This window comes from Sorex fumeus, unplaced genomic scaffold, assembly GCF_029834395.1.
Source record: "Sorex fumeus unplaced genomic scaffold, SorFum_2.1 ptg000041l, whole genome shotgun sequence".
NCBI lineage: Eukaryota > Metazoa > Chordata > Mammalia > Eulipotyphla > Soricidae > Sorex > Sorex fumeus.
Window position 1 is genome coordinate 8,846,421 of NW_026606098.1, and position 27,281 is coordinate 8,873,701.

The 27,281-nt window shown below is 57.9% G+C and overlaps 1 protein-coding gene across 9 annotated transcripts in view; it reads left to right on the forward strand.

The window, feature by feature from the left end:
• The first annotated feature begins 254 nt into the window (after positions 1–254).
• The window catches only part of CACNA1A (calcium voltage-gated channel subunit alpha1 A), a 114,756-nt gene continuing 87,729 nt past the window's right edge, over positions 255–27,281 (forward strand). For 7 of the 9 annotated variants that reach the window (XM_056119613.1, XM_056119617.1, XM_056119616.1 and 4 more), the window contains exons 1-3: positions 256–819; positions 20,705–20,811; positions 21,495–21,634. In XM_056119613.1, coding sequence (XP_055975588.1) covers positions 528–819; positions 20,705–20,811; positions 21,495–21,634 — 539 coding nt within the window. In that variant the 5' untranslated portion in view covers positions 256–527. Of the gene's footprint in view, positions 820–20,704; positions 20,812–21,494; positions 21,635–27,281 lie in introns of all 9 variants that reach the window. The other 2 variants (XM_056119618.1, XM_056119620.1) reach the window with 1 other exon arrangement.

Genomic DNA, 27,281 nt, shown 5'->3' on the forward strand with positions numbered 1-27,281 from the left:
CCGTGCGCGTCCTGGAGGGGGGTGTGCGTGAGTTTTTTCTTTTTTTTTTTTAATTGCTTCCCCCCCCCTCTCTCTCCTCCCTTTCCTATTATTTTTCTTTTTTTTTTCCCCTCCCCACCCCGGAGTGGGCGGCCTGGGGATTGCCTGGTTCGCTTCCCGGCGCTGCTGCGCGGCGCGTCCCCTGCGCGCCCCCGCCCGCCCGCGCCCCGCGCCCCGCCCCGCGCCCCGCGCCCCTCCTCCTGCGGGGTCAGCGCCGACGATGTCCCGAGCTGCTCCGGCGGGCTGGGGCCGGCCCGCGGCGCGCTGAGCCCCCCGAGCCCCGGCGCCCCGCAGCCGCCGCCGCCGCCGATGGGCTGCGCCGTGGAGCGTGTCCGCAGTCGCCGCCCGGGCCGCCGTCTCCGAGGCTCCGCCGGCCACAGCAGCTGCACCAGCGGCACCAGCAGCGGCCGCGGCGGCGGCGGCGCCTCCTCCCTGCGCAGCCTTCGCCGCAGCCGCCGCGTAACCCGGGGCCCTTTGCTCTCCGCAGAATGGCCCGCTTCGGAGACGAGATGCCGGCCCGCTACGGGGCAGGAGGCTCCGGGGCAGCCGCCGGGGTGGTCGTGGGCGCCGGCGGCGGGCGCGGAGCCGGGGGCAGCCGGCAGGGCGGGCAGCCCGGGGCGCAAAGGATGTACAAGCAGTCGATGGCGCAGCGCGCGCGCACCATGGCCCTCTACAACCCCATCCCGGTCCGGCAGAACTGCCTCACCGTCAACCGCTCCCTCTTCCTCTTCAGCGAGGACAACGTGGTGAGAAAATACGCGAAAAAAATCACCGAATGGCCATATCCTTTGCCCGCGCCCCCCACTCCCCGAACCCGGCGTCTGCGCCTCCCCCTTCTCTCCACCCCCCACCCCCACCGCTCCCCTTTCCCGGCTGGGAGCGAGACCCGGGGGTTGATGGGAGGTGGGGAGGGGTCTTCCGGGGGGGCTGGGAGAGACGGGTTACCTGGGAGGAGTGTGGGGGGGAAGCTCTCCACCCCCGAGCCGGGTCGGGCTACCGCGCGGGCTTGGGGTGCGGTGCGGTGGGGGGGCCCCTCCGGAAGTGGATTCCGCCCCAGGATCCTTCCACGGTGATGGCTGGGCCTGGGGGGGTCGTGCCAAGGCCCGTGGGTGCTCCTGAGACCGCACCCCGCCAAGGGTCCTAGGTGTCCCGGATGAGTCCTCCGCAGCAGCCGGGGTGCCCCAGCCCCACGGGGGAACGCGCGAGGGCCCGGAACGGGGATGCCCAGCGGCCCGCAGAGGCCAGCTCGCTCCCCAGCTCCCGCCCCGCCGGGTCCCTGGGCCCGAGGCGGCCAGGGCTATCCAGGGCCAGCGGGGAAACTTAGAGAAGGGGCCAGCGCCTGCCAGGAGTCCGCATTCTGGGATGGGCGGCTGGCCCCGAGCTGGGCATGGCTCCGGGAGAAGTTGGGGGCCCTGGGCCGTCGGGGAGGGGCCCGTGCCCGGGCTGGAAGCTGAAGGCCCCTGCGTTCTCTTGGGGGGAATCACAAGCGTTTCGTCGGGCCTCGTCCTGCAGGACCCCCCGGCGCGGGTTGTTGGGGGAGGCAGGCCAGAGTCAGGGAAAATGGGGTGGTGGATGGTTCTGGGGTACCGTCTGCTCCTCTCATCCCCGAGAGGCCCCTGAGCCTCCCCACGGGTGGACACCTTTTTTTCCCTTTTTAATCAAAACTTTGGGGGGAGAATGTGGACCCCAAGTTTCTCGCTGGAGCAAAGCCTCTTGGGTTTCCTGAAATCTGTACCTGCCGGAAATAGCCCTGGTGGGGGAGGGGCGCGCACGGAGCTGGAGGCGGGGACGGGTGGGGACTGGGGACGGGGTTAGTCAGGCTTCGTGGCTGTTACCAAACCGTGACCCAGATTCCAAGGGGGGGGGCGCACCCTGCACCCCAGCAAGACAGGCCGCGGGCCGGGGCCGAATCTGCTGCCTCTCGGTCCCTTGGCAGCAGTGGGCCCCCGGCCGGCTGCACCCTGTTCCCGCCCTGCCTTTCCAACTCCTAGTCTCTCCATGGGGCTGGGCTTTGGGGGTAGGGACTGGCTTGCCTGATTTTGAGGATCTCAGTCATTGTGATTGTGGGTTTTTTTTTAAATTTTCAGGGTGGTGGGGAGTCCTCGGCCTGAGCCGGGGCTTTGGTTTCTGGGTGCGGAAGTGGTTGCGGAGGGTGGTGAGGTTTGGGTGTGTGTGGATGGGCTCCTGGCCAGGTGGCAGTGGTGAGGGTGTTGTCGTGGGGGACCCTCTGGCCACCATGACGGTCCACCCCAAGGCTGGAGCCAGCCCATCCGCCACCTCCCCGGTCCTGTGTCGGTGGCAGGTGCCCAGGGTGGGGTCGCACGCTGTCCTGCCCCTCCCCGCGCGGAGGTGGCTGGGTGTCCGTGGTGCCCAGCGGGTACCCCGGGGGTGGGAGTCTGGGAGGGACTCGCCAGGCGGACAGGTTGCGCGTGGCAAATGGCTCCGTTCCTCCTTCTGGAGCCCGGCTTGGTTGTCTTCCGAGAGGCGAGGAAGGGGGTAGGAGAATGCGTGTCCTCAGCTAACCCCGTCCGGCCTGCACCCCACGGCTCAGAGGCCGGTTGGGGGGCGGGGGACGGCAGAGGACCCCATCTTCCACCTTCCGGGGTTGCCGCCTGCCCCTGCCTGGCGCCCTGGTGCACTCCTGGCCTCTCTCGGAAGCTTCTGGTCGAGTTCCTGCGTGGCTCTCAGTTCTCGCTGCTCCTCTGTGCCGTGCTCTGGCTCCGGGCGGCAAATGCATCTGACCGTGGCCCTGGGGGGAAGCTTCCCTCCGGCCGTCCATCTGGTGGCCGTCGGACGGGACTTCTGGGAGTGGGGTGCAGAGAAAACTGGCGGGGTGGAGGGCGGCGCTGTCCGGGTGCTTGTTCCATGGAATCGTGTCTCAGCGCTTGAAACTTGGCACACGCGTTTGGGACTGTAACCAGGGAAGCCTGGAGTTGGAGCCGCTGAAGGATTCTACAGACTCCCACCTCCCCCTCGCCCGGCCCCCGAGACTCATCACAGCTTTGTCTTCCAGCCTCCGGAGCTGGTGTTCCCGATGTGCAGGTTCCTGCACCCATTTTTCTCGCTCATTCTTTTTTTGAGGGAGGGGGTCACACTTGATGGTGCTCAGGGGCTATTCCAGGCTCAGTGGTTGCTTGGGGGCTCCAGCCCGGAGCAGCCGCACACCAAGCCTGCATCCGGGGCTGTGAGCCCCCTGCCCTGTGTTTGCGTGCGTGTGCTTCTCCGCGTCACTCCCTGAACCAAGACCCGGATCTGTCCCACTCCCCCTCGTCCCCAGTGGCTCCAGCTCCATGGTCACCACAGCCGAGGGGGCTGCCATCCCTCCCTCCCCTGCCCCTTCCTGCACACGCACACGTACCGCTAGGAACTTTCCCCGCCCAGGCGCTGACTGCGAGCCTAGGTTCCAGGTTTCCACAGTGGCCGAAGCTGGTGGGCTCCGAGGGTGGTCCCAGAGCTCAAGTCTGTCAGCGGCATGGGACACATGTGCCATTCTCTGCAGAAAGGGCCCCAGAGCACCCCTGAGCGCAGGATGATCTCAGGATGTGGGTGAGTGGGAGTCTTTTGAAGCACCTCCCCCAAAAAAACAGCTTTGGTTTTCAGTAATAGATTCTTTGCCGAGGACCTTGGGTGACACAGGGGGCGTGAGCTGAGTTGGTCAAGGCTTGGTCCGTCCTTGATGGTAGAAGGTGCTAGAAGGACCCGCCTATGGCTCTGACACCTGGGAGTGCTGGGACTATTCCTGGTTCTGTGCTCAGGAGTGTCCCCTGGTGGTGCTCAGGGGAACTACATGCGGGACCAGAAATGGGGCTGGCCACAGGGCAGGCAGGATGCGAGGTGCATTCCTCAGGCCACAGCTTCTCTTCCAGGAGTTGCATCCTTGGGGACCCTTTCACCTCCTGCTGCATCTGCTCACGATCTGTGGAGCGCGGGCTAGTGACTGTTCTCTTGTCCTTCCCGGCTTATTGGGATGTTTCCCGGTGGCTGGTGCTGGGTTGAGTGGCATGGGTTGTGCTGGGTTGGGGGCGGCTTCATTTCTCTCAGAGGCAAACAAATACTCCCCCGTCATCAGTGGTGGTGGCACTGGGTGGGGCGGTGTCTGTTGGGTGCCCCCCAGGACTGCCAGACCATTGCCCGTGGTCCTTCCCTTTGCATGCCTGTTCTCCCCAGTCCCTCCTCTCTAGCCCCCCTCCTTGCAGCCTCAAAGGCAGAGGGGAGGAAAGGGTTTGGAGGTGTGTGAAGTGGGGGAAAGGAGGGGAGGCGGGGGTGAGTATCCGCTCCAGTCTGAAATGTTGGGGGGTCAGGGAGGAGGTCGGCTGTGCCCCTGACTTTGCCCCTTGGCCGAGAGTCTGGTCCGGGCTGGGCAGGGGGTGTGGGTGGGCGAGCCACATGCCTTACGTGTGAGGCTCTAGGTTCAATACCCGGCACCCCATGGGGTCCCCTGAGCACCGCTGGGTGTGGCCCCCAAACTAAAAATTAATAAATAAAAATTGAGATGATTAAAGTTTAGGTAATGCGGCTTTAATAGCGTTCTAGTTTCTGGTGGGGATGTGAAAACTTAATGCATGCTCCAAAGTGCTGACACACTCTTTCCTTTTATTTATTTGGTTTTTGGTCCACACCTGGCAGTGCTGAGGGCTAAATCCTGGCTCTGCACTCAGGGATCGCTCCTGGTGGGGCTCGAAGGACCTTATGGGGTGCCGGGGATGGAACCCGGGTGGGCCGCATGCCAGACAAGCGTCACTGTCCCCGCTATCCTATCTCTCCAGTGCCCAAAATTTTTATTTTTTGGGGGTGTGTAAAACTTTAGAAGCGAAGCTCTTGGGGGGAAGCTGTGAGCGCCCAGACCTGACTGGTGGGCTCAGACCCCTTCACCTGCTAGTGGCCCCCTAACAAAAAGGCAAGGCTCGGTGACTTTGCTCTCGCGACCTCTCTGACAGCTTCGGGGGGCGGTTGGGGGGATAGACTTGACCCTCTTGTCCCATTTTCCCGATTCCCTTTGGTCTCTGATGAAATTAATTGTCTTCCTCTGCCTCAGTCTCTCCCCCAGGGAACGCGGAGAGAGGTTGGAGAGTGTATAATTAGCCTCCCTGTCCTGAGCGTGGCCGTCTGGCCTGGGCACAGCACCCCGCAGGTCACCCCCAGAGTGCTGAGTCTGGTTGTCCCCGTCCCCGGAGGAGGCTTGAGAATGACCCGCAGTTTCTGGAGTTTGGGTGCCATCGACTGTGCTGGTTTCAGTCTCTTGGGAAACCCAGCAGTTCTGGGAGAACCAGCTTGGCAGGGACCCCGGGGGAACCTTCCAAAAGAAGCAATGGCGCTAGAGTTTGGTGTGTCTGTTCTGCCTCTGTGAGCCGAGGTTTTGGTTTGGGGGCCACACCCGGTAGTGCTCAGGGCTCACTCCTGGCAAGGCTCGGGGGACCCTGTGGGATGCTGGGGATTGAACCCAGGTTGGCCGCCTGCAAGACACGTGCCATTCCTGCTGTACTAGCACTCCGGGCCCCCAGGAGTTGAGAGGTTTTTCTGAGTGTTCCTTGCATTTGGAAGCATCTTTCCTTGCTGCGAATGTCACGGAAACGCCTTTCCTGAGGGCAGGCGCCTGTCTTCCCTTCCAACCTGGACCCCTCTCGTGGCTGTCTCGCAGGAGCTCAGGTTGGGCCCAGTGCCCACCGCTAGCATCTCCCTTCCCGGGGAGTCTCGCCAGAAGTGGGGGGTGCCCTTCCCCGGAGCCGCAGGCAGAAGGCAGCCAGGGTGCGTTCTGACCCTCTAATGCCCTGTCAACACCTCATGAATGTTAGGGCACGGCTCTTGATCTCTGACCGCAGACAAGGATCACACAGGAAAGTTCACATCTATTTGTATTGTTTTATCCATTTTTTTGGATCAGATGCGGCATGTTCAGGGCTTCCTCCCAGCTCTGCACTCGGGGGTCCCTCGCGGAGTGGCCCTGGGAACCGTGCTGGCCTGCTGGCTGCACCATCCCCATAACTTCTCTCCAACTGCAGCACAGACGCTTTTGTTTGGGGGCTGCAGTGGGGGGCCGTGCACTCAGGGATCACTCCTGGTGGGGCCCCAGGGACCGCACACAGATCTGCCATCTGCAGGGCCCTGGGCTGTCTGTCCCCCTGGCCCTGAAGTCACCTTCTTGAACTCGGCATCGCATGGGCCTTGGGGGCATGGCTGGAGATGGCGTTAGGTTATCATGAATGTGTAGCAGGTGTGACTGCTGTGTCATCGGGCAAGAGCCAAGGGTGATTTGGGGGAGGTGCTAAATGCACGGGATGGCCCCCTGTCCCCCCAGCCTGACTGCCCGCCCTGTGAGGGCTGAGGAATTCAGCTTCAGGAGCACTCATGATTTTCTTGGAGAGGAAGTGGGTGGCTTAGGGTTTTCGGGTGACTTCAATTGAATTTACAGCTTCCCTGGCTCGCCGGGTGTCTAAGGCAGCTTTCTCTGAACTTTAGCTCCCACACCATCAGCAACAGGCTTGCCTGCGACAGATCCTCGGGTGTAAATATAGACGCGAGCAGAGGACAAACTCCTCGCCCAGCTGGGGAAGCGCCAAAGTGGCTGCCCGGGCGTCCCTTGGGCTCATCGGCCCCCGGCCCCCGTCCCCCCCCCCCCACCGTGCCCACCCCTCTTCTCGGCTCCCGTCTCTGCCCCTGGTCATGGTCCTTGGGTGGGGCTCACATTCTTGGTGCTCAGGGATTGGTCCTGGTTCTGTGCTCGGCAGTGACCCCTGGTGGTGCTTGCGTTGCGACAGGCGGTGCTGGGGATGGAGCCGGGGTTGGCCGCGGGCCTTGTTGTCTTCAAGGCCCTGAGGATCGCATTTGGCTCTGCCTGAATGAAAAGGTTCGTCTGTGGGCACCTGTGTCTCTTTCCCCGCTTTCCTCGCTGGCCCCGGGTGGCGGTTGTTTGCCTCTGCAGTTGCTGCTTCTCCAGACCCCCACAATGTGGGGGTTGCTGGGAGAGAGAGAGCACAGCAGGCCCTGGCTGGCCTCCAACATCCCAGCTGGCCAGGAGTGGTCCCTGGAACCCCTGTATATTGCTTGGGAGTCCCCCTCCGAACAAAAAGACACCCACCCCAGCAAAAGGTGAAGACAGATAAGAAGAGCAGCTTCTCAGTGGCACTGGTCACGTGGCAAACATCCAGGGGCCACTGTACTAGATGCAGAAGGCAGAGATCTAGAACATTCCATCGTGGGGGGAAGGAGTTCCCGAGCTCTTCCACCCCAGCTCTGCCTGGAAGCTTTAAAAATGCTGATATTTCACTGGAGCCATAGTCCAGCAGGGAGGGCATTTGCCTGGCCCGTGGCTGACTGGGTTTGATCCCTGGCATCCCATGTGGTCCTCTGAGCACCGCCAGGAGCCGGCCCTGCGCATCTCTGACCAACAACTCCCCCCAAAATGAAAATAAAAATGCTGATGCTTAAAGGCTGGAGGGGGGAGGGGTGCAGGGCTGCATATTGAAAGGGTGGGGTGTCAGGGCTGCAAACTGCGGGGTGGCGCAGAGCTGTCCTGGGCCTGAGGATTTTCTTTCCTTTTTTTTTCTCTCAGTTTTTGGGCCACACCCAGGACTTCTTGTGCTCAGAGATCACTTCTAGCAGGGCTTGGGGTGACCTCTGGGGTGTCAGGGATTGACCCTGGGATCCTGCCCACTGTCCTATCTCTCTGGCCTGCTTTGCCTTTCTTTCTTTCTTTCTTTTTTTTTTTTTTTCTTTTTTGGGTCACACCTGGCGATGCACAACGGTTACTACTGGTTCTGCACTCAGGAGTCACTCCTGGCGGTGCTCAGGGGACCATATGGGATACTGGGAATCAAACCCGGGTCGGCTGCGTGCAAGGCAAACGCCCTACCCACTGTGCTGTCTCTCCAGCCCCTCCTTCTCTTTTTAACAAATCGCAGTCACTATCGTGGCCTCTCTCAGGCCCCCTTAGCTGCACTGGTGTCCCTTTTGCGGTGTGGCCGTGTGTGGCCCTCGCTCGGGGCGTTGCATGCGGCCCCAGGGACCCTATGCAGGGAACAGTTCAGGTTCGGCTCAGAGCGTGGTCTGTTTCGGCTCTTGGCCCCGGAACGTGTGGACCCCCGTCCTTGGCCGCCTACCCTCTGCCGCCTGCACCGGCGGAGTCCCCCAGCGCTGCGCCTGGCCTTTGTTCCCCCGCGCCCCCCTGGGCCTTGCCACCAGCCCCGGCTGATCCCGGCAGTGGTGCCCGTGTTTCACTCTCCCGGGGCCACCAGCAGCGAGAGGCTTCATCTCAGCTGGGTTCCTCCTGGTTAAATATTTAATAAACAAGCGCTACAACCATGGCCGCTGCGTGTGCTTGATAGTGAAATTAATGAGGCTCCAGGCGGTGGGGGCCTGGCGGGGCAGCCGATGTTCCCCCATCCCTGTGCCTCTCCCCCCCCCCTGGCCCCCCGCTCTCTCTTCAGCCACCCCTGCCTAGTCCAGAGGTCCCTCTGACTCTGCCTGATAGGGGGAGGCTTACATTACGGGGAGAGAACTAGGAATGGGAAGGGAGGAGGGGAAGGTGGGGAGGGCGAGCTCCGGGCGATGTGCATGGTCTTGGCCCCCAGGTGGACCCTTGGAACTGAGCGCCCCAGACTGCGGGTGCCTGGTGGCCTCCCCCCATGCTGGACCCCCAAGCATGACATGAACCAGCCTTGGGGATCAGGTATCACGGTGTGGGGGGTGGCCCCAGGGGTCCCTGCTTGGGGGACCAGCAGGAATCAAGGGAGGGCGCCTCCTTGGCACCCCACAGGGTTCCCTGAACACCGCCAGGAGTGAGTACAGAGTTGAAGTCCTGAGCACCCCTGGGTGTGGCCCCAAAAGTTAATAAAAGAGGGGGGGAGTAGAGAAAGAGGGAGAGGAGGCTGAAAGGAGCAGGGAATGGAGGGAGGGAGCACTGGCGGGGAGAGATGGTGCAGGATGTGGGGGGGGGCAGAGGGGCGGCCCAGGAAGGAGGACATTGTTCCTTCTCTCCCCTCCCCAGGTTCCTTGACCATTGGAGCTCCCCCTTTCTCTTCCCATCTCCCCATCTCTCATTTTCTCCTTCCTCTGCTCGCTGCCTTCCACTCTCTTGTCATTTCCTGTCTCTTATCTCTCGATCCTGCCTGACTCGCGGCCCTGCTCTCTCCGCGTCCAGTGGCCCTTGGTCTTTCTCTGAGCATGCGCGGAAAGGGAGCGAGGGAGAAGAGGAAGCGAGGGAGGGTCGCTGTCCTCTGACCGAGTGCGGTCCCTGGCGTGGGGGTTTAAAGCCCGGCTGTCGGGGCTGGAGCAATAGCACAGCGGGTAGGGCATTTGCCTTGCATGCCGCCAACCTGGGTTTGATTCGCAGCATCCCCTATGGTCCCCTGAGCACCGCTAGGAGTAATTCCTGAGTGCAGAGCCAGGAGGAACCCCTGTGCATTGGGGGGTGTGACCCAAAAAGCAGAAAAAAAATAAAGCCTGGCTGTGCAGTGCATTTTTTCCCAGGTCTGGACCCAGAATCCCGCCCTGATGCGCTGCCATCTTGTTCTATGCCCTGGAGATCCCAGTTCACCCCCAGGTTCCACAGCACTCACCAATGTGCCTCTCTCTCTTTTTCTTTTCTTTTCACCACCCCTGGATGGTGCTCAGGGACTACTCTCAGCTCAGTGCTCAGGGAGCACATGGTGCCGGGGATGGTTGCTGAAGCTCCTACATGCAAAGCTTGAGCCGTTCTGCCCCCGTGTGAAACAGTGATGGTGGAGAATGGTCTCTCTGGCTTCGCAGCTCCCAGCTCGCTTGTAGGGCCCTCTACGTGGCTTCTGCCCTGGGCCTGTTTTATTTTAGAATGCCCCTGGGCTCCCGGGTCAAATCCATCCATGCATTTGGCTTTATGTATTTGGTTATGACTGAGGATGAAGAAGTCCATTCTGATGAACTGAGAAACACTGAGGTCTGTTCCTTTTAGGGTGCCCAGGGGGCGGGAGGGACACTGTTCATGCCTTTGGCTTCTGGGTCACCTTTTGCGGATTTGACTTCCGGGTCACTGTCCATACACCTGGCTTGCAGGCGTCCCTGCCGCCCGGCAGAGGCCGCATGCGCAGATGCGGGCTCTGCACCTGATGCAGCACCTCTGCGCGGCTGTGCCGAGTGCAGGTGTGGATCCGCTCGCCCTCTCCCACCTGCTGAAGCCCACCCTCATCCTCACTCAGTGAGTGGCAGACTTCTAAGATGTGTAGAATAATTCCTCCTGGTGATGTCAGGACTTTTTTTGGGGGGGGGCTTGGACCACCCCCAATGGTTTCTTTTCCTGGCTCTGTGCTCAGGAGTGACCCCTGGCGGTGCTTAGGGGACCATGCAGTGCCCGGGATTAAACTGGGGTCAGTTGCATGCAAGGCAAGTGCCATTACATCTTTGATCTTCGTGTCCCGTGTGACCAGCGGGGCCATCTCTAGTGGTGGTGCAGACGGGAGAGTGCACTCCCTGCATTACTGGGTTTGCAAGGGCGACTTACGGTCTCCATCCTGTGAGCTGTCTCCCTTAGCCCCAACACCATCGAGTTTTATTTACTTAATATTAACATATATTTGGGGACACACCCAGCAGTGCTCAGGAGTTACTCCTGGCTCTGCACTCACTCCTGAAGGTGCTCGTGTGATTCCTTGGGCTGCCGGCCAAGTCAGTCACATGCAAGGCACATGCCCTCCCTGCCGGTGTCTTGCACCATCACTTGTTAAAGGTTCATTTCTGTTTAAAGGATCTGGAAAACAGTCTTTTGCCGTTACTTCTACTGGCCTGGTTGGTCACAGTACTCCGCCCTGCCACATGTGTCCATCAAGCACCGGCCATATCCACATTTTTGCACTCATGGGCCCTAGAGGTGGTCCAGGCTGTTTTGGGGGTTCGAGTTCGACTTCTTGCCATAAACCTCCCTAAGAAAGACAAACTTTCAGGGAAGCACCAGAAACAACTTCCCCTGATCAAGGGCTAACAACGCAGGGTTTTCATGGCACTGTTGTTCCAGTGGAGGTGTGAGGTTGGCAGGAGGGATGGGAGAGATAGCCTTGCCTGCAGAAGGAGCATGTGCAAAGGCTCTGTGGCGGGAGCTTAGGACTTTGGTCTTCCTAAAGGGACCTCTGAAAGACACCATCCAGCCTCTGAAGCAGCAATAACATGTATTCTGACATTTTTATCTGTGGAAGGTCCCCACCGGCTGCTGCATAGAGAATAAATGGAACTGGGGGCAAGGATGAGTCCGGGAGGGAAAGAATCTGGGCCTTTCTCGAAGAGCCAACATTGCCTTGGGTGGGGAATGGTGATGGGGATGGGGCCATGGAAATGGAAATTCCTGTTCAGATTGAAGAATATTTGGGGCCGGCATGATTTCCTTGCTTCTTCATCCCTCCTCATCTTCATTCTGTTCTAGATGAGGGAGGCAGTTTGCACTTGCTGCTGAGGGTCTGTGTTCTGGAGCTTGGTGTAGCCACAGACAGGCTTTGGGATTGTAGCTGAGACAGTGAGCGGATAACCGGATAACCTCTGGTCTCAGTTCTGGAAACAACTGAGGCCTAACCACTTATTACCAGCAGGTACAGTGTCGCCAGGAATGGTCTTCTGTCCGCGTTGTTTACCTGGTGCCTTGATTATCATCCCAACTTGTGGCCCCGTTGACTTGGGTGCTGGGGGAGAGACCAGGATTTCTCTTTCTTTCTTATTCTGGAATGGGAAGAAGTTCATTAGCACGCCTGGAATGCACAGATAGTGCAGGTTGGTGATTAGAATTCAGTCCTTTGATGCCTCTGCCAGATGATGCCTCTGATCCACTTATGATTATTTGTTTTTTTTTGCCACACCCAGCAATGCTCAATGGTAACTCCTGACTCTGCACTCAGGAATTACTCCTGGCAGTGCTTGGTGGGGGGCCATATGGGATGCCAGAGATCAAACCTGGGTTGGTTATGTGCAAGGCCAGCACTCTACCTGCTGTACTATTGATCCAGCCTCTGACCCACTCCCTTTTACGTACAAACTTTCTCCCAAGAAGTCTTTTAGAAAACCCTTTCCTACAGGAGTTAGTTACAAGACCTCAGTTCCTTGCAAAAATAGAAATTAAAATAGCTCAGTGATAAATTAATAATTAAAGAGGGCTAGGAAAAGAGAATGCATTTTTTTAAAGCCAGATTTTTAAAAATTGTATTAAAAAGCAAAATGAAATGCACTACCTACCTCCTACTGTGCCGAAGTAGCAGCACAGTAATAACAGAAAAATGTAATAGTGGAGACTCATTACAGAATCCACGAGTGCCTTTGGGTTACAAAAGGAAAGAAAACAAAACCAAACCAAGGATTTATGCAAGAAGACTTGTTGACCTGTACATGCAGAGGAAGAGGCAGATTCGTTTGGATCCAAGGATCCTACGGCCTTATTAGGGTCTTCAGGATTGGCCGCTGCCTTTTGAACTTGGTTCCATTCCCCACGTGGAGGTGAGAGTGTCTCACTGCTCAGCAAGTGATATGCTGCTCTGGATTGGCTTTGTTGGCTCTGGCCTGAACCAATCACTGTGAGAGTTCCAGGAGGCGTGGGAAGGGGCGCACTGATAGGCGCACTGATAGGTGGACCTGGGAGTCAGGTGCCACCTCTGAGAGGAGCTTCAGGGATGAGGGAGGGCTGGTGCTAGGGACGTGGTGTGAGGCTCTGCTCACGGCTGTAACAAACTGTGCCCTCTTACGCAGTGCCGTGTTTTTGTCAAGGGTCCCTCTTGCACAACTATGCCAGGGGCCGTCCACCTGCGTTCAGCGGACATAGTTCATTCATGCCTGTGACTTCAGCCCTGTGTAGAGGGAAAGGAAAGCGCTTGCAGGTGTGAAAGGCCAAACCCCAGCGTGCTGTTGATGGAAATTGCATCCCGTGGTGGATTGGCGAGAGGCTCCATAAGAAAGCAAAATCCGGGGCAGGGGGATAGTACAACGGCTGAGGCGCATCCTAGGTGCACCGGACCATGTTCCATCCCTAACACTATGTGGTCCTCTGAGCATCACCTGATGCAGCTCTGGAAGCACCCCCCAGCACAGCCCCAGTGGGCTGAGGAATCTTGGGAGCCCTTGCATTGAACCACGTACCGAGTTGGTCCAGTTGGTCCAGAATCACTGCTGCTTGGGACGCACAGCCCACCAAAAATGGCAAAATGAAAAGTGTTCTCTCCTGCCACTGTTGTTGGTGATGTTGACATGCAACCCGCCCTCACCCCTGTGGCCTTTTGCCCCCCTCAGTTTTTTTGTTTTTGTTTTGGCATTTTGGGGCCACACCTGGCGATACTCAAGAATTACTCCTGGCTCTGCACTCAGGAATCACTCCTGGTAATGCTTGGGGGACCATATGGGATCCTGGGGAACCGAACCCAGGTTGGCCGCATGTCAGGCAAGCATCCTCCCCGCTGTACTAATGCTCCGGACCCTTCTCTCCGTCGTGAGTGCTGTGTCAGGCCGTCATTGTCCTCAGACACTCTAGTCCGCTAGAGTGGGACTCCCTCTGTAGAGAGCCGATGTTGGGAGGGGGACTCCCCCGACCCCTGTAACCCCAAAACCATCTTCAGTGTCACTGAAGCCTAGTGTGAACCCCATGCGGAGGAGATGCCTAGGGGAGGCCCTCGGGAGGTGGCCTGGATCTGGGAGGGTGACGGGAGTTCACCCCCCCCAACGCCTATTTTGGAGCCTGCTTTGACCCCCAGAAGTGGGTGCTGAAGAGTCACCTCCCGTCAGTCCTAGCCCCATCTGGCCCAGCTGCATGAGTGGGTCCTGCTCGCAGCCCCCGTCTAACTTCTTGTTGGAGCTGACTGGGATTGGGTCCCTGTCCCTCCAACCCCCAATAGTAAGTACTCTGGTTTTGCTAGTGACGTCTCTGTGTCATTGTGGTGTGCAGAAACTGTGCTCAGTGCTTGGTGCTCAGCATGAGATCAGCGGGCGATTGATGTCCATGTTTGATGGTCATGTCATTTGATAGACTGTAGTTACTCTGCGCTTGTGTTTATGCTCTGGGTCCCTAAACTACTCGTGCTCACTTCGTCCTATTTTGGTTGTGGAGGTCCAGGAGGCAGGTAGATAATTGAGCTTCCAGCAATAATAAATGAAGGACTCTGCACTCTGACTCGGAGTGGGTCCCTAAGGCTGCGGTTCTGTCACTCAGGCTTCTCTGGGAAATATGCAGTGATGGGCATGACCTCTTCTCCAGCCCCATGATTGGTTTTTATCTTATGATTTTCTTTTTAATCCCCTCCCCATTCCCATGCTGGCTGTGGTAGTTGATGTTGACCCATTGACCCAGGTCCCCGAGACTGTGCTGCACACACTATTTTTCTTTTTTTTTCTCTTGAACGTTTTGGGTCATGCCCGGCGATGCTCAGGGGCTATTCCTGGCTCTGCACTCAGGAATCACTCCTGGAGCTGCTTGGGTGACCCTATGGAGTGCCAGGGATTGAACCCGGGTTGATCGTGCGCAAGGCAAGTGCTCAACCCACTGTACTATCGCTCCAGCCCTCCTCAGACTTGGAAAAAAAATTTTTTTGCCACTCCCAGTGTTGTTAAGGGCTGACTTTTGGTTCTGTGTTCAGGGATCACATCTGTCTGGGATTGGAGGACCATCTTGGGTGCCAGGGATGGAATCCAGGTCACCCACGTGCAAGGCCAGCATCCTCCCTGCTGTCCTCTCTCCATCACTATTGTCTAAGGTCTGTGACCTGGTGATGCTGCAGGCTGTGTCCCGGGGCTGATCTCCCCTTCTCAAGTGCCCTGCGCCCCTTCCTGCCAGGTGTAGTAGCTGACTGAGTTACTTCCTGCTCGCTTCCCTGGGGTGGGAGGAGGGGGCTGTCTCAAATTCTTCTCCTGGGTCTGTAGTCTTGCACAGGCGCACAGACGTGTGGGAAAGAATGGTTTGCCTTTTCCTGCAAGGCCATGAATGGTGTCTGAAGCCCCGTTATTGATCGATTCAGCCACCCTTGGCCTCCTCCTTCTCCTCCTCCTCTTCCTTCCTGTGACCTTCCCCCTCCCCTGCAAGTTCTCATTCCTCATCCTCACTTTGTTCCTGACCAGAGCTGGTGGAGCAGCCCCCGCCCCTTTAACTCGGTCTGCCCCTCCTTCCTCTTCCCGTCCCCTCCCCACGCCACCACCCCACCCGGTAACTTGCCACTCAGCCTCTGGAACCTGCTACTTTTCTCTTCGGGTTGGTTTTTCCTGGCGAAGTCTCCGGGGAACCTGCCGTGGCGCCCATGAATAGCTGCGAAGTTTTTCAAGCTTGAAGCTGCCTCCTTTTTGCTCACTTCAGCAGGATGCGGAGCCCTCGGGGTCCCGCTGGTGACAGCCTTGTTCCTCCTAGTGCTCCTGGCCGCGGTGCTGGCGCCAGTGAGCAGCCAGGGCCAGGGGGTCAGCGAGGAGAGGAACCTCACTGGCCTGGGTCCCCTGGGCCAAGGTTCCTTGAGGTTCTGGCTGTGCTGCTTTTTGTCATATTGATGAGGCTCCTGGGGCCAGTGCCAACCGGCTCTGGGGTTTGCAAGGCACAGAATCTGTTGGTTTATTGTTAGGATTATTATTATTTTTAATTACTGTTAGTGATAGCACAGCGATAGGGCATTTGCCTTGCGTGCAGCCAGCCTGGCCGAGCTGGGTTCGATTCCTCTGCCCCTCTCGGAGAACCTGGCAAGCCCAGAGTATTCAATATGCCAAACACAGTAACAAGAAGTCTCACAATGGAGACGTTACTGGGCCCGCTCGAGCAAATCGATGAACAACGGGAGGACAGTGACAGTGACAGTGAATTACTGTTAAGTGATAAAGCTTCAAGGAGAATTTTCATGGATTGCAAGGCCAGCATCAGGGGGAATAAAAAGCCAGACACCCAACTATTTGCGGGGGGGAGGTGTAGTTTGCACAGGAGATGGAGGGACTGAGGGTTCCTCTTGGACAGGGAAGGGGAGGATTTGAGGGTTTCTGGGAAGCCAAGGCCACGTCAGGAGAGTTGGCACCCGAGGTGGACCAGCCGGAAAGGGCTAGGCATGGATGCACATCTATGCTCGTGCACAGATGTTTTTCCAGATGCCTGTGCCCAGGAGGGTCGCAGACCTGTGTCACGGAACACTTCTGGGATGAAGTGGGGAGTTTTAATTTGTGTTTTGGGGCCACCCCCGGCAGTCCTCAGGGCTTTCTCCTAGCTCTGTACTCAGGGATCACTCCACTCCTGGCAGTGCTCAGGGAACCCTGTGCGGTGTCGGGGATCGAACGTGGGTCTTTGCTGTATGCATGACAAGTGCCGTCCCCACTGTACTACATCTCTGGCCCCTCTTAACTTCCTAAAAGATAGGATTTACACTTTGAAAATGCAAGCAAATTACGATGTGAATATATTCTTTTTTTTAAGGGGAAAGCCCTTTATATTGAAATGAGAGAACCTTGGTTTTTGGGGGGGGACCCACACCTGGTTGTTCCCAGGGGCTGTTTCTGACGTGGTGTCAGGGATTAAACCCCAGGACACACTTCAGACCTATGAATTCTCTCCCTGTTCCCTGTTTTCCCTGAAAGGGGCTCCTTAGAGTTGCTGGGAGTCTGTCTTTCTCAGGGTTCAGTGGTCATTATCAGAGGGGAGAGTCAGTGCATCAGAATGGAAGGAGGAGGGGTTGGGGTGACATTTGCCTTGCAACTGGCTGACCCGGGTTCGAGCTCCAGCAACCCATATGGTCCCCTGAGCCCTGCCAGGAGTCAGCCTTGAGCATTGCCGGCTTGGCTGCCACCTCCCCCAAAAAAGTTTTAAAACGTATGGAATAAGGATCCCAAGACTTAAGAAAGAACTTGGTGGAAATATAAGTGCATGCACTTGTGTGTGTGTGTGTGCGCTTGTGTTTGCACATACATGGTATGCACATGCATACATGTATGTATATATGTGTGCGTGTTTGTGTAGCACTAGGGAGAGAACCTGGGACCTCACACAGGCAAAGACAAACCCTATGCTCTACCACTCAGTTACCTCCTCGAACCCTAGCGGGAACTTTCCTGGTGCTTCTTTTTTTGGGGGGGTCACACCTGACGATACACAGGGGTTACTCCTAGCTCTGCACTCAGGAATCACTCCTGGCGGTGGTTTGGAGGACTATATGGGATGCTGGGCATCAAACCTGTGTCGGCCACATACAAGACAAATGCCCTCCCTGCTGTGCTGTCGCTCCAGTCCCTCCTGGTGCTTCTTGGACAGCCAGGCTGGTGGCCCAATACAAGCATGTGTGTATGCTGCCAGAGCCTGGCAGTGCTGGAGACCTCGGGACTCACGCCTCCCGCTCAGGGACACGTCAGGAACATGCAGACATGACCCCACTACTGTCCTGCCCCCCACCTCTCTCGGCAATCTGGTCACAGAAAAATCAAGTCAGCTGGGGCTGGAGAGATCACTGGTGGGCTCCAGCACTTCTCCAGGTGGTCACCTGAACTGTGACCCATCACATATGGTGCCCTGAGCATCACCCCTGAGTACCGCCCCAGTGATCCTTGAGCAATCTTGTGTGTGACCCCAAAACAAACAAACAGAAAGTTGGAAAACTTTATTCCTGGCTCTGGGCTCAGGGTTCACTTGGAAGATGCTGGGGATTGAACCTGGGTCAGCTGTCTGCAAGGCAAGCGCCCTCCCTGTTACACTATTGCTCTGGCTCGACAGAAACTCGTTTTGCCCAACGAAAGCCCTGCCTTCGTCCAGCCAACCTTGCCCCCACCCCACATCTTTCCATTCCTCTGTCCAGTTCTTGCAAACGTCATTCCAATTTCCCAGGCATAAACACACATCCTGGGCTGACCTCTCTCTCTCTGCACTAAGGAATTACACCTGGGGAGCCATATGAAATGCCGGGGATCGAACCTGGGTCAACTGCGTGCAAGGCAAATCCCTACCCACTGTACTGTCCTTCAGGCTCAGGGCTCATTTCTTTTTTCTTTTTCTCTCTCTTTTTTAAAACTTTTATTAGTGAAACACCATGAGGTACAGTTGTAGACTTACAGATCTTTGTGCTTGGGTTTCAGTTATACAATGATCAAGCACCCATCCCTCTACCAGTGTCAGGGCTCATTTCTGATGGGGTTCATTTCTGTGGGCTGCCAGGGATTGAACCCGGGTCAGCTGCGTGCAAGGCCAGTGCCTTACTGGCTCTTGCTATTGTTCCGGACCCTCATTTTTATCTCCTGGTTGGCTTTTCCTGCTGATAGAATGGAAAACAGGTGTGAGTGACTGGCACTCGCTTTGCTTTTACTGCCCCGGGCTGGCCGTGTCTGGGAGATGAAAATTTTGCCTCACTGGGTATTTCTCAGCCCAGAGAACCCAAGTAGACAGCGCTGGGGGCACAACTCCTCTGTCAGCCACGACTACAGCTGTGTCCAGCTTGGCACAAAAAATCGGAACCTGGGTCCGAGATGCCGAGACTCTTCGGCTTCGCACAGTTCTGTGGTGGTCGCTGCTGGGACCCAAGTGAGTGCTAAGCCTTTGGTCGCGCCCACTGGGTTCAAGTTCCCAACTCCAGTGCTGTCAGCATGGGTGAAACCAAGACCCCTGGCTTCGATGGAAGAAGGCATGTGCTCCGTGAGTACCATTGGCAGGAAAGCATGGGACACGCATGTGCGCGGCAGCCTTGCAGGATCCCCGCCCCTGTATCGTCATGCGTGGGCACAGCAGCTCTCCGCCATGCTCCCCCCGCCCCGCCGCCCCGTGCACCATCACACCTGCTCATGGCAGCTGTCTGCACCCCACCCCATGCAATTGGTTTCATTTCTCACCATCTACATTTGCTGTGAAAAAAGAAAAAGTGGGGCTCACCCAGAACCCACCTTGTGTACCTGCTGCCAGGGATGAGCAGAAATGCACCGGCAGCTCTGAGCTGTGGGGTCTGCCCGAGGGCGTGCGCCCCTCCGCCCCCCGTCTTCTTGATGGCTGTGTTGTGAGCCGTGTTGTGAGTGTGGAAGGGGAGGGCCCTGTTCCTGCAGATGCGCCCCTAAATTCCTAAATTGGGGACCCTGTGACTAAGTGTGGACTGTGCTCACACCCACCCACGTAGGGCACAGGGATCTCGACTTTTTTTTTCCCTTTTGAGTCACACCCGGTGATGCACAGGGGTTACTCCTGGCTGTGCACTCAGGAATCACTCCTGGCGGTGCTCCAGGGACCGTATTGGATGCTGGGAATCGAACCTGGGTTGGCCGCGTGCAAGACAAATGTCCTACCTGCTGTGCTATTGCTCCAGCCCCGGCCCCTGACTCTCGTGTTCATGGGGACATACAGGGAAGCACAGAATTGCTCGCTCTGCCTCTTCCTGCACTTGGGGTTGCGGCCGGCCCGGAAGTGAGTTTCCCTACCTGGCGCCCCGTCTGGGAACCCCAGGGGAATCTTGGGGAGGGAGCCTGTGGCATTAAAGGTTTGGCACCCACTCCGGGTGGCTGGAAGTGAGACGGGGTGAGGGGGCACCCCAGAAGGGAGTGGGACTGTGGGCCATTTTGCACAGTGATTTTCCTCCGTGTCTTGTTCCCCGGGACCTCGGGGCCCTGCCCTCTGCGGGGTGGGGCGGGGCCTTCTAGTTCCGGCGATGCGTGGATTCTGCTCTCTCACTCCTCTCAGGGATGCTCCCCCCGCGTCTCCCTGCCCCCCACTCCCAGTGGCCTCCTGGCTCTGCTGCTGCTGAGTCCGCATCCCGCTGACACGGGTGTTTTCAGGCCCAGCCAAGCCGGGAGCTGGAAGCTGCCCTGCTCGCCGTCGGGGCTTGGCTGGGCGCTGCAGCTGTGAGTGAGAATCCAGGTTGGCGAGATCCAGAGGTTTCTGTGTCACTGGGGGTGGGGGGCACGGAGCGGTTCGCAAGAGACTCTCAGCTGCCCCTCTGGGGCCAGACTGCCTCCATCTCCTGCGGGCACCAGATGCCCCATTCATCTCCTCTTCATCTGGTTGAGCATCACACAGCTTAAAGGACCCCTGGATCAGGGGTGGAGACCCCCACCTGGCACACTTGAACCCCGAGTTCCATCCTGGCTCCCCCTGTGCGGCCACCCCTTCCCTCCAGCGCTGCTGGAGGAGTGTCTCCACGAAGAAGCACAAAGTGCCTGTGATGCCAGTGGCACTTGGTACCTTCACCGCGTTACTGTGGCATGGCCACTCGTACCAGAATGTGGAGCGGGGAGAGGATGGTGGAGGAAGGCGCTGGCCTTGCACACTGCTTCCAGCAGCTGTCCCCGTAGGATCCCTGGGCCCCGCGGAGTGACCTTCACCTCCAGAGTAGGAGGATCCTAGGACTTAGGAAGCACGGGTTACAGCACAGCAGTTGGGGTGCTCCCTTGTGCCCAGCTGACCCGGGCACCATCCCGGGCACCCCAGAGCCCTCCAGGAGTGATCCCCAAGCACAGAGCCCGGAGAAAGCCCTGAGCACTGCCAGGTGTGGCCCTCAAACCAACCAACAGATGCTGCAAGGGTAGACAAACCTTGAGTGCCCCCCGAAGCCCCACCTATGAAAGAAGCGTCGTCGTCAGGTGTAGGTTTGGCTCCTGCTGGGGACTTGCTGAAGTGTCCTCAGGGGGGAGCTGCAGGGATCCTATAGGGGAAGACTTGGGGGACACCGTCCAGTGCGGTCCATGCGGGGAGCCTCCAGACCCCCTTCCGGCCCCTCTCCCAGCCAGAGAGATCTTTTTCCTTGATTCTCCGCCACTCCCTTTGAATACATGATTCTAGCCACCATTATCGCCAACTGCATCGTCCTTGCCCTGGAGCAGCACCTGCCGGACAACGACAAGACCCCCATGTCAGAGAGGCTGGTGAGTGTGCGGGGAGCGGGTGGGTGGCTGGGGAGCAGCTCACAGGGTCCAATCACCCCCTCATGTTCCCACACTTTCTAATTTGTGAGTGGGGGGTTCGGGCTGCTTCTGGCAGTGCTCAGGGCTTACTCCTGGTTCTGAGCTTAGGGGTCACTCCTGGAGGGCTCTGGGGTGCTAGAGTGAACCTGGCTGGGTCAGCCATGTGCAGGGCCAGCGCCTTCCCTGCTATGCTGTCACTCCGGCCCGATTCTTAAATTTTAGGGTTCCCACTATTCTGGAGGAAAGCTTCCCCACACCCCAGCCTAACTGTCCGTGGTGGGCCATGTATGTGTGTGTGTTGGCCCCATCGGCCATGAAAGATCATCCTGAAAACAGCATTATTGTTACTTGGCTTTTCCTTTTTGTTTTGGGGCCACATCCAGCAGAGCTCAGGGGTTACTCCTGGATCTGTGCTCAGGAATTACTTCTGGCGGCAGTTGGGGGACCCTGATGGGATCGAACCCAGGCCAACCATAGGCATGGCAAACACCCCACCTGCTGTCTTACTGCTCCCGTGCCATGTTGCTTGTTTTTTGGGGATTGCTCAGTGGGTGCTGGGGGCCCAGGGGTCTGGGTATAATCTGCAGGGGTCGGGTGAGACTCTGGCCAGGACCAAGCCCTCACCCGGCTTTCTCCTCCCCAAGGATGACACGGAGCCCTACTTCATCGGGATCTTTTGCTTCGAGGCCGGCATTAAAATCATCGCTCTGGGCTTCGCCTTACACAAAGGCTCGTACCTGCGCAACGGCTGGAACGTGATGGATTTCGTGGTGGTGCTCACAGGGTAAGCAGCAGCTGAGCCATTGTCCCGGCAACCGAGGACTCTGGGAACGCAGTGCTCAGGACAGGGGCCCCACTCCCGCCCCACCCCTGCCCCGCCCCACTTTCTTCCCTTCAGACCTCCCTGGTTCCTGCCCCGCCGCCCATGAGTCAAGGGACACTTTCTGCTTCATTAGCGTGTCGGCTGCGTCAGAAACTCTTTATAAGCATCCTCCCATTCAACCGTCCCCGCAAACCAATGAATTAAGGAGTATTAATATCCTCAAGGGCCCCCTGCGCAGTTGGGGGAGTGCGGGGAGGAGGCGGCTCCAGCTTGATGGGGCCAGGAGCCGCACCCAGGCAAATGAGCTTTCAGAACTTGAGTCTTAAATGAAGGCGGCGGGGGGGGGGGGGGCGGGGGGGGGAGGGGGCAGAGGGAGAGTGTTTGCACTTTCCACGGCATGAGCGTGTAAAACACATCCGGGACTGAGTGTCGCTGCTGCTGACCACAGCAGCGTGTGAGAACCCGGTGACATTTCCGGCTGTTTCTCTGTGAATGCTCCCTCGGGGCTCATGTTGCGAGGTGGCCAATGGGCGCTGGTCCCGACCCACCCGTTTGCCCTGCTGCATCGTATTCTGCAGTGGGACACGTCTCGCGGGTACTTATCCATTTGGGCTGTTTCCAACATTGGGCTATTTTGAACCAAGCTGTCCCCTCATTCTTGCAAGCGGATTTCTCTGGGGCAAATGCCCAGGAGTGGAACTGCTGAGTCCTATAGTCTAGGGAACCTCGGTTTCGCTGGCTAGTACCAAATTGTTCTGCAAAGTGCTTGGGCCAATTTAAGTTCCCGGCGGGGCGGACGTTGGCTGACAGGAGTTGGCTTGACCTTGCTGGCAGGAAGGAGCCTTCAAAGCCCCTGTTTGTTTGTTTTTTTTTTTCAGTGTGGCTCTCCGTTCGCCCAGGGACACTCATAGACCCATAGTGTAGATCAGCCTCTGGTCATTGCCTCATGGTTGTTCATTTTCCCCCAAGACCCTTGTTTCTGCATCTCAAAGAAAAGGTGGTCTTGAGAGACAGGACAGTGGGTAGGGCTCTTGCCTTGTATGTGACCAATTCTGTTTTGATGCCTGACATCGCTTAGGGTCTCCGAAGCCATGCCAGGAGTGGCCCCTGAGCTTAGAGTCAGAAATAGGCCCTGAGTATTGTTGGGTACAGCTTCTCCTCCCATCCCCCCAAAAAAGCCAACATGAAACCAAAAAGTGTTCTTTTCCCCTAGTGTCCTGATTTCTATTGTGTCCCTCCCTGGGGTTCTTCATGTGGGACAGACAGGACCTAAATATGAATGCTCATCATGGTGTGTGCACAAAGGTTGTGTGTGTGTGTGTGTGTGTGTGTGTGTGTGTGTGTGTGCGCGCGTTCGCAGTCTGTCCTATTTATTAGATATTTTTTCAAAGGGCCGTGATCCTCAACCTCAGTGAGCCATTATGCTGGGCTCTGTCCTGTTCTGTAATCCCACTGCATTCACTTTCCCTCCTGCTCATTCCTCCCCATGGCTTCAAGCAATCAACTCTCCTTCCTTGCCGCCTCTTGGAGTCCCTCTCCTTCCAATCAAACACATAGCTCAGATTTCATTATTTCCAATTCCAGGAGGCTGTTTTGTCTCCCGTTGGATTAGCTGCTGGGAACAGGGAGAACCCGAAGGGCATTACGAGCCCAGCCTCCTTTAGGGCCCACCATAGGGAACCTGCAGCTACACGTTAACTTCGCCATCAGGGGCGGGGGATTTGACACTGCGACGAAGATGATTTTTCACAAGTACTTTCTGTTGGACTCATTTGTCTTCTCATGTCTAAGCGTTAAGACATCGTTCACGGAGCTGGAGAGATAGTAGACTGACCTAGGTTCTATCCCCAAGCACCTCCAGGAGTGATTCCTGAGTGCAGAGCCAGGAGTTAGCCCTGAGCATTGCCAGGTGTGCCCCCCAAAACCAAAAGAAATAGACAAACAAAAAAACTCCAGATGTGTTCAGACCACTTCTGAAAAGGTCCTTAGCAGGCTGAATCCCTTACAGTGACCGTCATTCATTGTAGCATTCTTCCTGTTTTCAAAGCCCTTTTACTTCAAGCAGAGGGTCCCAGAGGAGGGCAGGGAGAGAGAAGGTTGAAAGAAGGGGGAAGAGATAGAGGGCACCCTGGACAGCGCTCGGACGCAGGCAAGGTGTTTCAGCACCGCGGACAGCGCTTGCTTCACCTGCGGGCTGGATCAGCACCGCGGACAGCGCACAAGGTCCAGCGAGATTGTTTCAGCACCTCCGGGCCAGCGCTCAGCCTCCTCCCTCTGCTTCCTGATGAGGTGGAGTGGGACCACGCCAGGGCCAGATGGCCCAGGTGACGTGCTTCCGTTCCCGGCCAAGCTCCTTGGCCGTTTTCCCCATGGGGCTGGAGGAAGACTTTGCCGCCCAGTTCCCCGCAGGCTGGGGGCGGAAGTGGAGGGGGGGAGCCGGGTGAGGCCTTGTCCTCTTGAATCCCCGTGACGAATGCCAGCCTGCCCGACAGAGGCATCTGGCGCGGGTTCCGGGTGGGTGCAGATAACGTCAGGTTGAGCGGGTCTCAGAGGGAGAGCTCCTATAACTCGCTTTGTGCTGGGCCACTGCGGAAGGACAGTCTTCCTCCCTCCAGCGAGAGCCCGATTCCGATCCACGGGTGAGGGTGCCCTTAGGGGGGGTGGAAGCGAGAAGAAGAGCTGAGATTTGGGGGAAAGTCGTGTGGAATCGTACCTCTTCCTCTTCTCTGCACTCTTCTGCCTCTGTTCAGCTCGTGTGGGACCTGCAGAGTGGGTGGGAGGGTTGCGGTGCTGTGCCACACTCCAGCTGCCCAGCCGTGATCTCTGGAGGGTGCCCGCTGGGCAGCTGCCCGCAGGCTTCTCATTGTCTTAGCGTCTGGTTCGGCTCACCCCCAGGGCCGCCCCTTGGGCAGACCCACACACGCCTCTGCTGTGTTCCTCAGCCGTTCCTTCCCTCCAGGTGTCCGGTCTGAAATTTTGATGCCGCCCCCCCCCCACACACACATACACCCATACCCCAGCCTGCTGCAGATTCTGCAAGGATGCAGCTTCGAGAGAGAAATGGGCACTTCCACCTTCCCCCCTCACCCACCGCCTCCACTCTGGGCCAGGTCGCCCCCATCTCTGCCCCGGGGCTGCATCTGTTCCTGCCCTCTGTGACCCCTCCACACTCCACCTGCCCTATCCTGTCACATGCGCAGGCAGCTGGAGGGATCCTCTCCGGCAAGTTTCTTCAGCTTCTTTGCTCCTGGCCGGGGGTGGCAGAGTCCATCTTACAGCCTGCAGAGATGTGCCGGCTGGGCCTCTGCTCACCACCAGCCCAGTCTGCCCTGGTTCCATGGGCCTCGGCTGCCTGGAGAGTCTCTTCTGTCCTCAGACCCACAGGAACTTTGCACCAACCAGGGTTCTGTGCTCGCCCCCGTGTCTGCTCAGCCTTTTCCCACACCCTCCGGATTTCACACCTGTCCCCTCTGCCCTCCAACCCAACCTACAACTGGCCCATCTCCCTCCCACCCCCCACACACACCTTCATTTCCTCCAGATTTGCCCCCTGCAAGCACTCAACTGTTTGGACAAGCATATTTTTGTGTGTGTGTGGCCTCACCCGGGGGTGCTCAGGGCTGGCTCCTGGCTCTGTGCTCAGGGATCACGCCTGATGTGGCTCAGGGGACCCTGTGGGGTGTCGGGAGCTGATTCCAGGGTGCTGCTTGCAAAGCCGGCACCCTCCCGCTGGACTGTCACTCCCCCTGCAGGATACCGTCCTTATTTGCTTGCCTGTCTCCTCCTGAGGTCACGGGCGCTCGGGGAGGGATTTTGTTTCTTCGGCACGTGGTTGTGTGTGTTCGTGTCACGGGGCCCAGGAAGGGCTCCATGAATGATTCTGAAGGGTCAGAGGATCGATGGGCCCTGCTGTGGGTCAGTGTCAAGGGAAGGCCTCGCCGACCACTCCCCTGCATCTCTGTGGCTGCTGCCCGGGCGCATACGCGTGTCAGTTGCTCGAGTGGCTCCAGTGCCGTTTGTGAGCTGCACGTGCCGCGTTTCCTCATGGCACACGGCGGCCAGAACGTCACCCACTGCTGCGGGTCTGACCGGGGCACTAAGTCGCGTCCGATTCTATGTTGGTGTCTCTGGGCTGTGCACGGAGAAGTGCTCACAGGCGGGCGCGGGGGGCGGGGTGCAAGGGGAGCTGGCAGGTGCGGCGTCACGTGGCAAGGACGTCACTCACCTGTCGGGGGAAGGACAAATCAGTGACTCTCATGAGTCACTGCAGCCCCGAAAAACTTTGAATTTTAGGAGTCAGGGGTTTCGGGGAGGAAGGGAGAGACAGGTAGGGCAGGCGGGCTAGTGGGGGGTGCTTTGATTTCTTTTCTTTCTTTCTTTTTTTTTTTTTGCTTTTTGGGTCACACTCGGTGATGCTCAGGGGTTACTCCTGCTTTGCACTCAGGAATTACTCCTGGAAGTGCTGGGGGCCCATATGGGATGCTGGGGATTGAATCTGGGTCGGCCTCATGCAAGGCAAACGCCCTCCCCGCTGTGCCATTGCTCCGATCCTGGCTTTGATTTTGTTGCTGCAAAACAAACAAACAAACAAAAAACCAAGAAGGAATTCCCCCCATCAGCGACGAGGTGGGGGACTTCCCCCATGAGGGGTGAGGTGGGGGGGTGCCTGCTTCCGCTACGTCTCTCTGTCGTTTAGATTCTGGTTTGAGAGACCAGAGAGACAGTAGGGCACAGAGGGTGCTCCCTTTATACTCGACCTACCCGGGTTAGATCCCCACCACCCCATATAGTCCCCCAAGCCCAGCAGGAATGATCCCTGAGTGTAGAGCCAGGAGTCAGCCCTGAGCACTGTCGAGTGTGGCCCCAAAACAAAAGATTCGGTTCTGTCGTGCTGACACCCCTGGGCCGCTTCTCCTGACAGGTGTGTGCGTGGTGGGGGCGGCATGCAGGGGGTTCTTCTCAGCCATGCACTGGAAGGGCAGTGGAATAGATTTGATCTGCCCAGATAGTGGATACAGATACTTTGCCCGGGGGTGACTGATCTGGCCCATGTGGGTTCCAGCAGGAGGTGTCCACTGAAAGCCGGTGATCACTGATACTTCAAGTTGCAACATGTGGGGGGGTGGGTCACGCCTGGCTGTGGTTCGGGACTGTTCCTGGCTCCATGCTCAGAAATAACCCCTTGTTGCCAGAGCCACTGGACAGCAGGGAGGGCTGCGTCGGGTTCCATCCCCGGCACCCCACAGCGTCCCCCAAGCACTGCCAGGAGTGATCCCTCAGTGCAGAACCAGGAGTCAGCCCTGAGCACTGTTGGGTATGGCCCTCCCAAAAAAGAAGTGACCCTTGGTGTTGTCTGGGGATCCTAAGCAGTGCCGGGTTGGAACCAGGCTCAGCCGCATGCAAGGCCGTCACTGTTCCTAACGTGTTCTCTCTCCTGCCTGAGTTACAAAGTTCTTTTTGTTTCGTTCTTTCTTTTTTTTTCCTTTTTGGGTCACACCTGGTGATGCACAGGGATTACTCCTGGCTCTGTACTCAGGAATTACTCCTGGTGGTGCTCCGGGGCCCCTATGGGATGCCAGGACCGGGCCTGGGCTGGCCATGTGCAAAC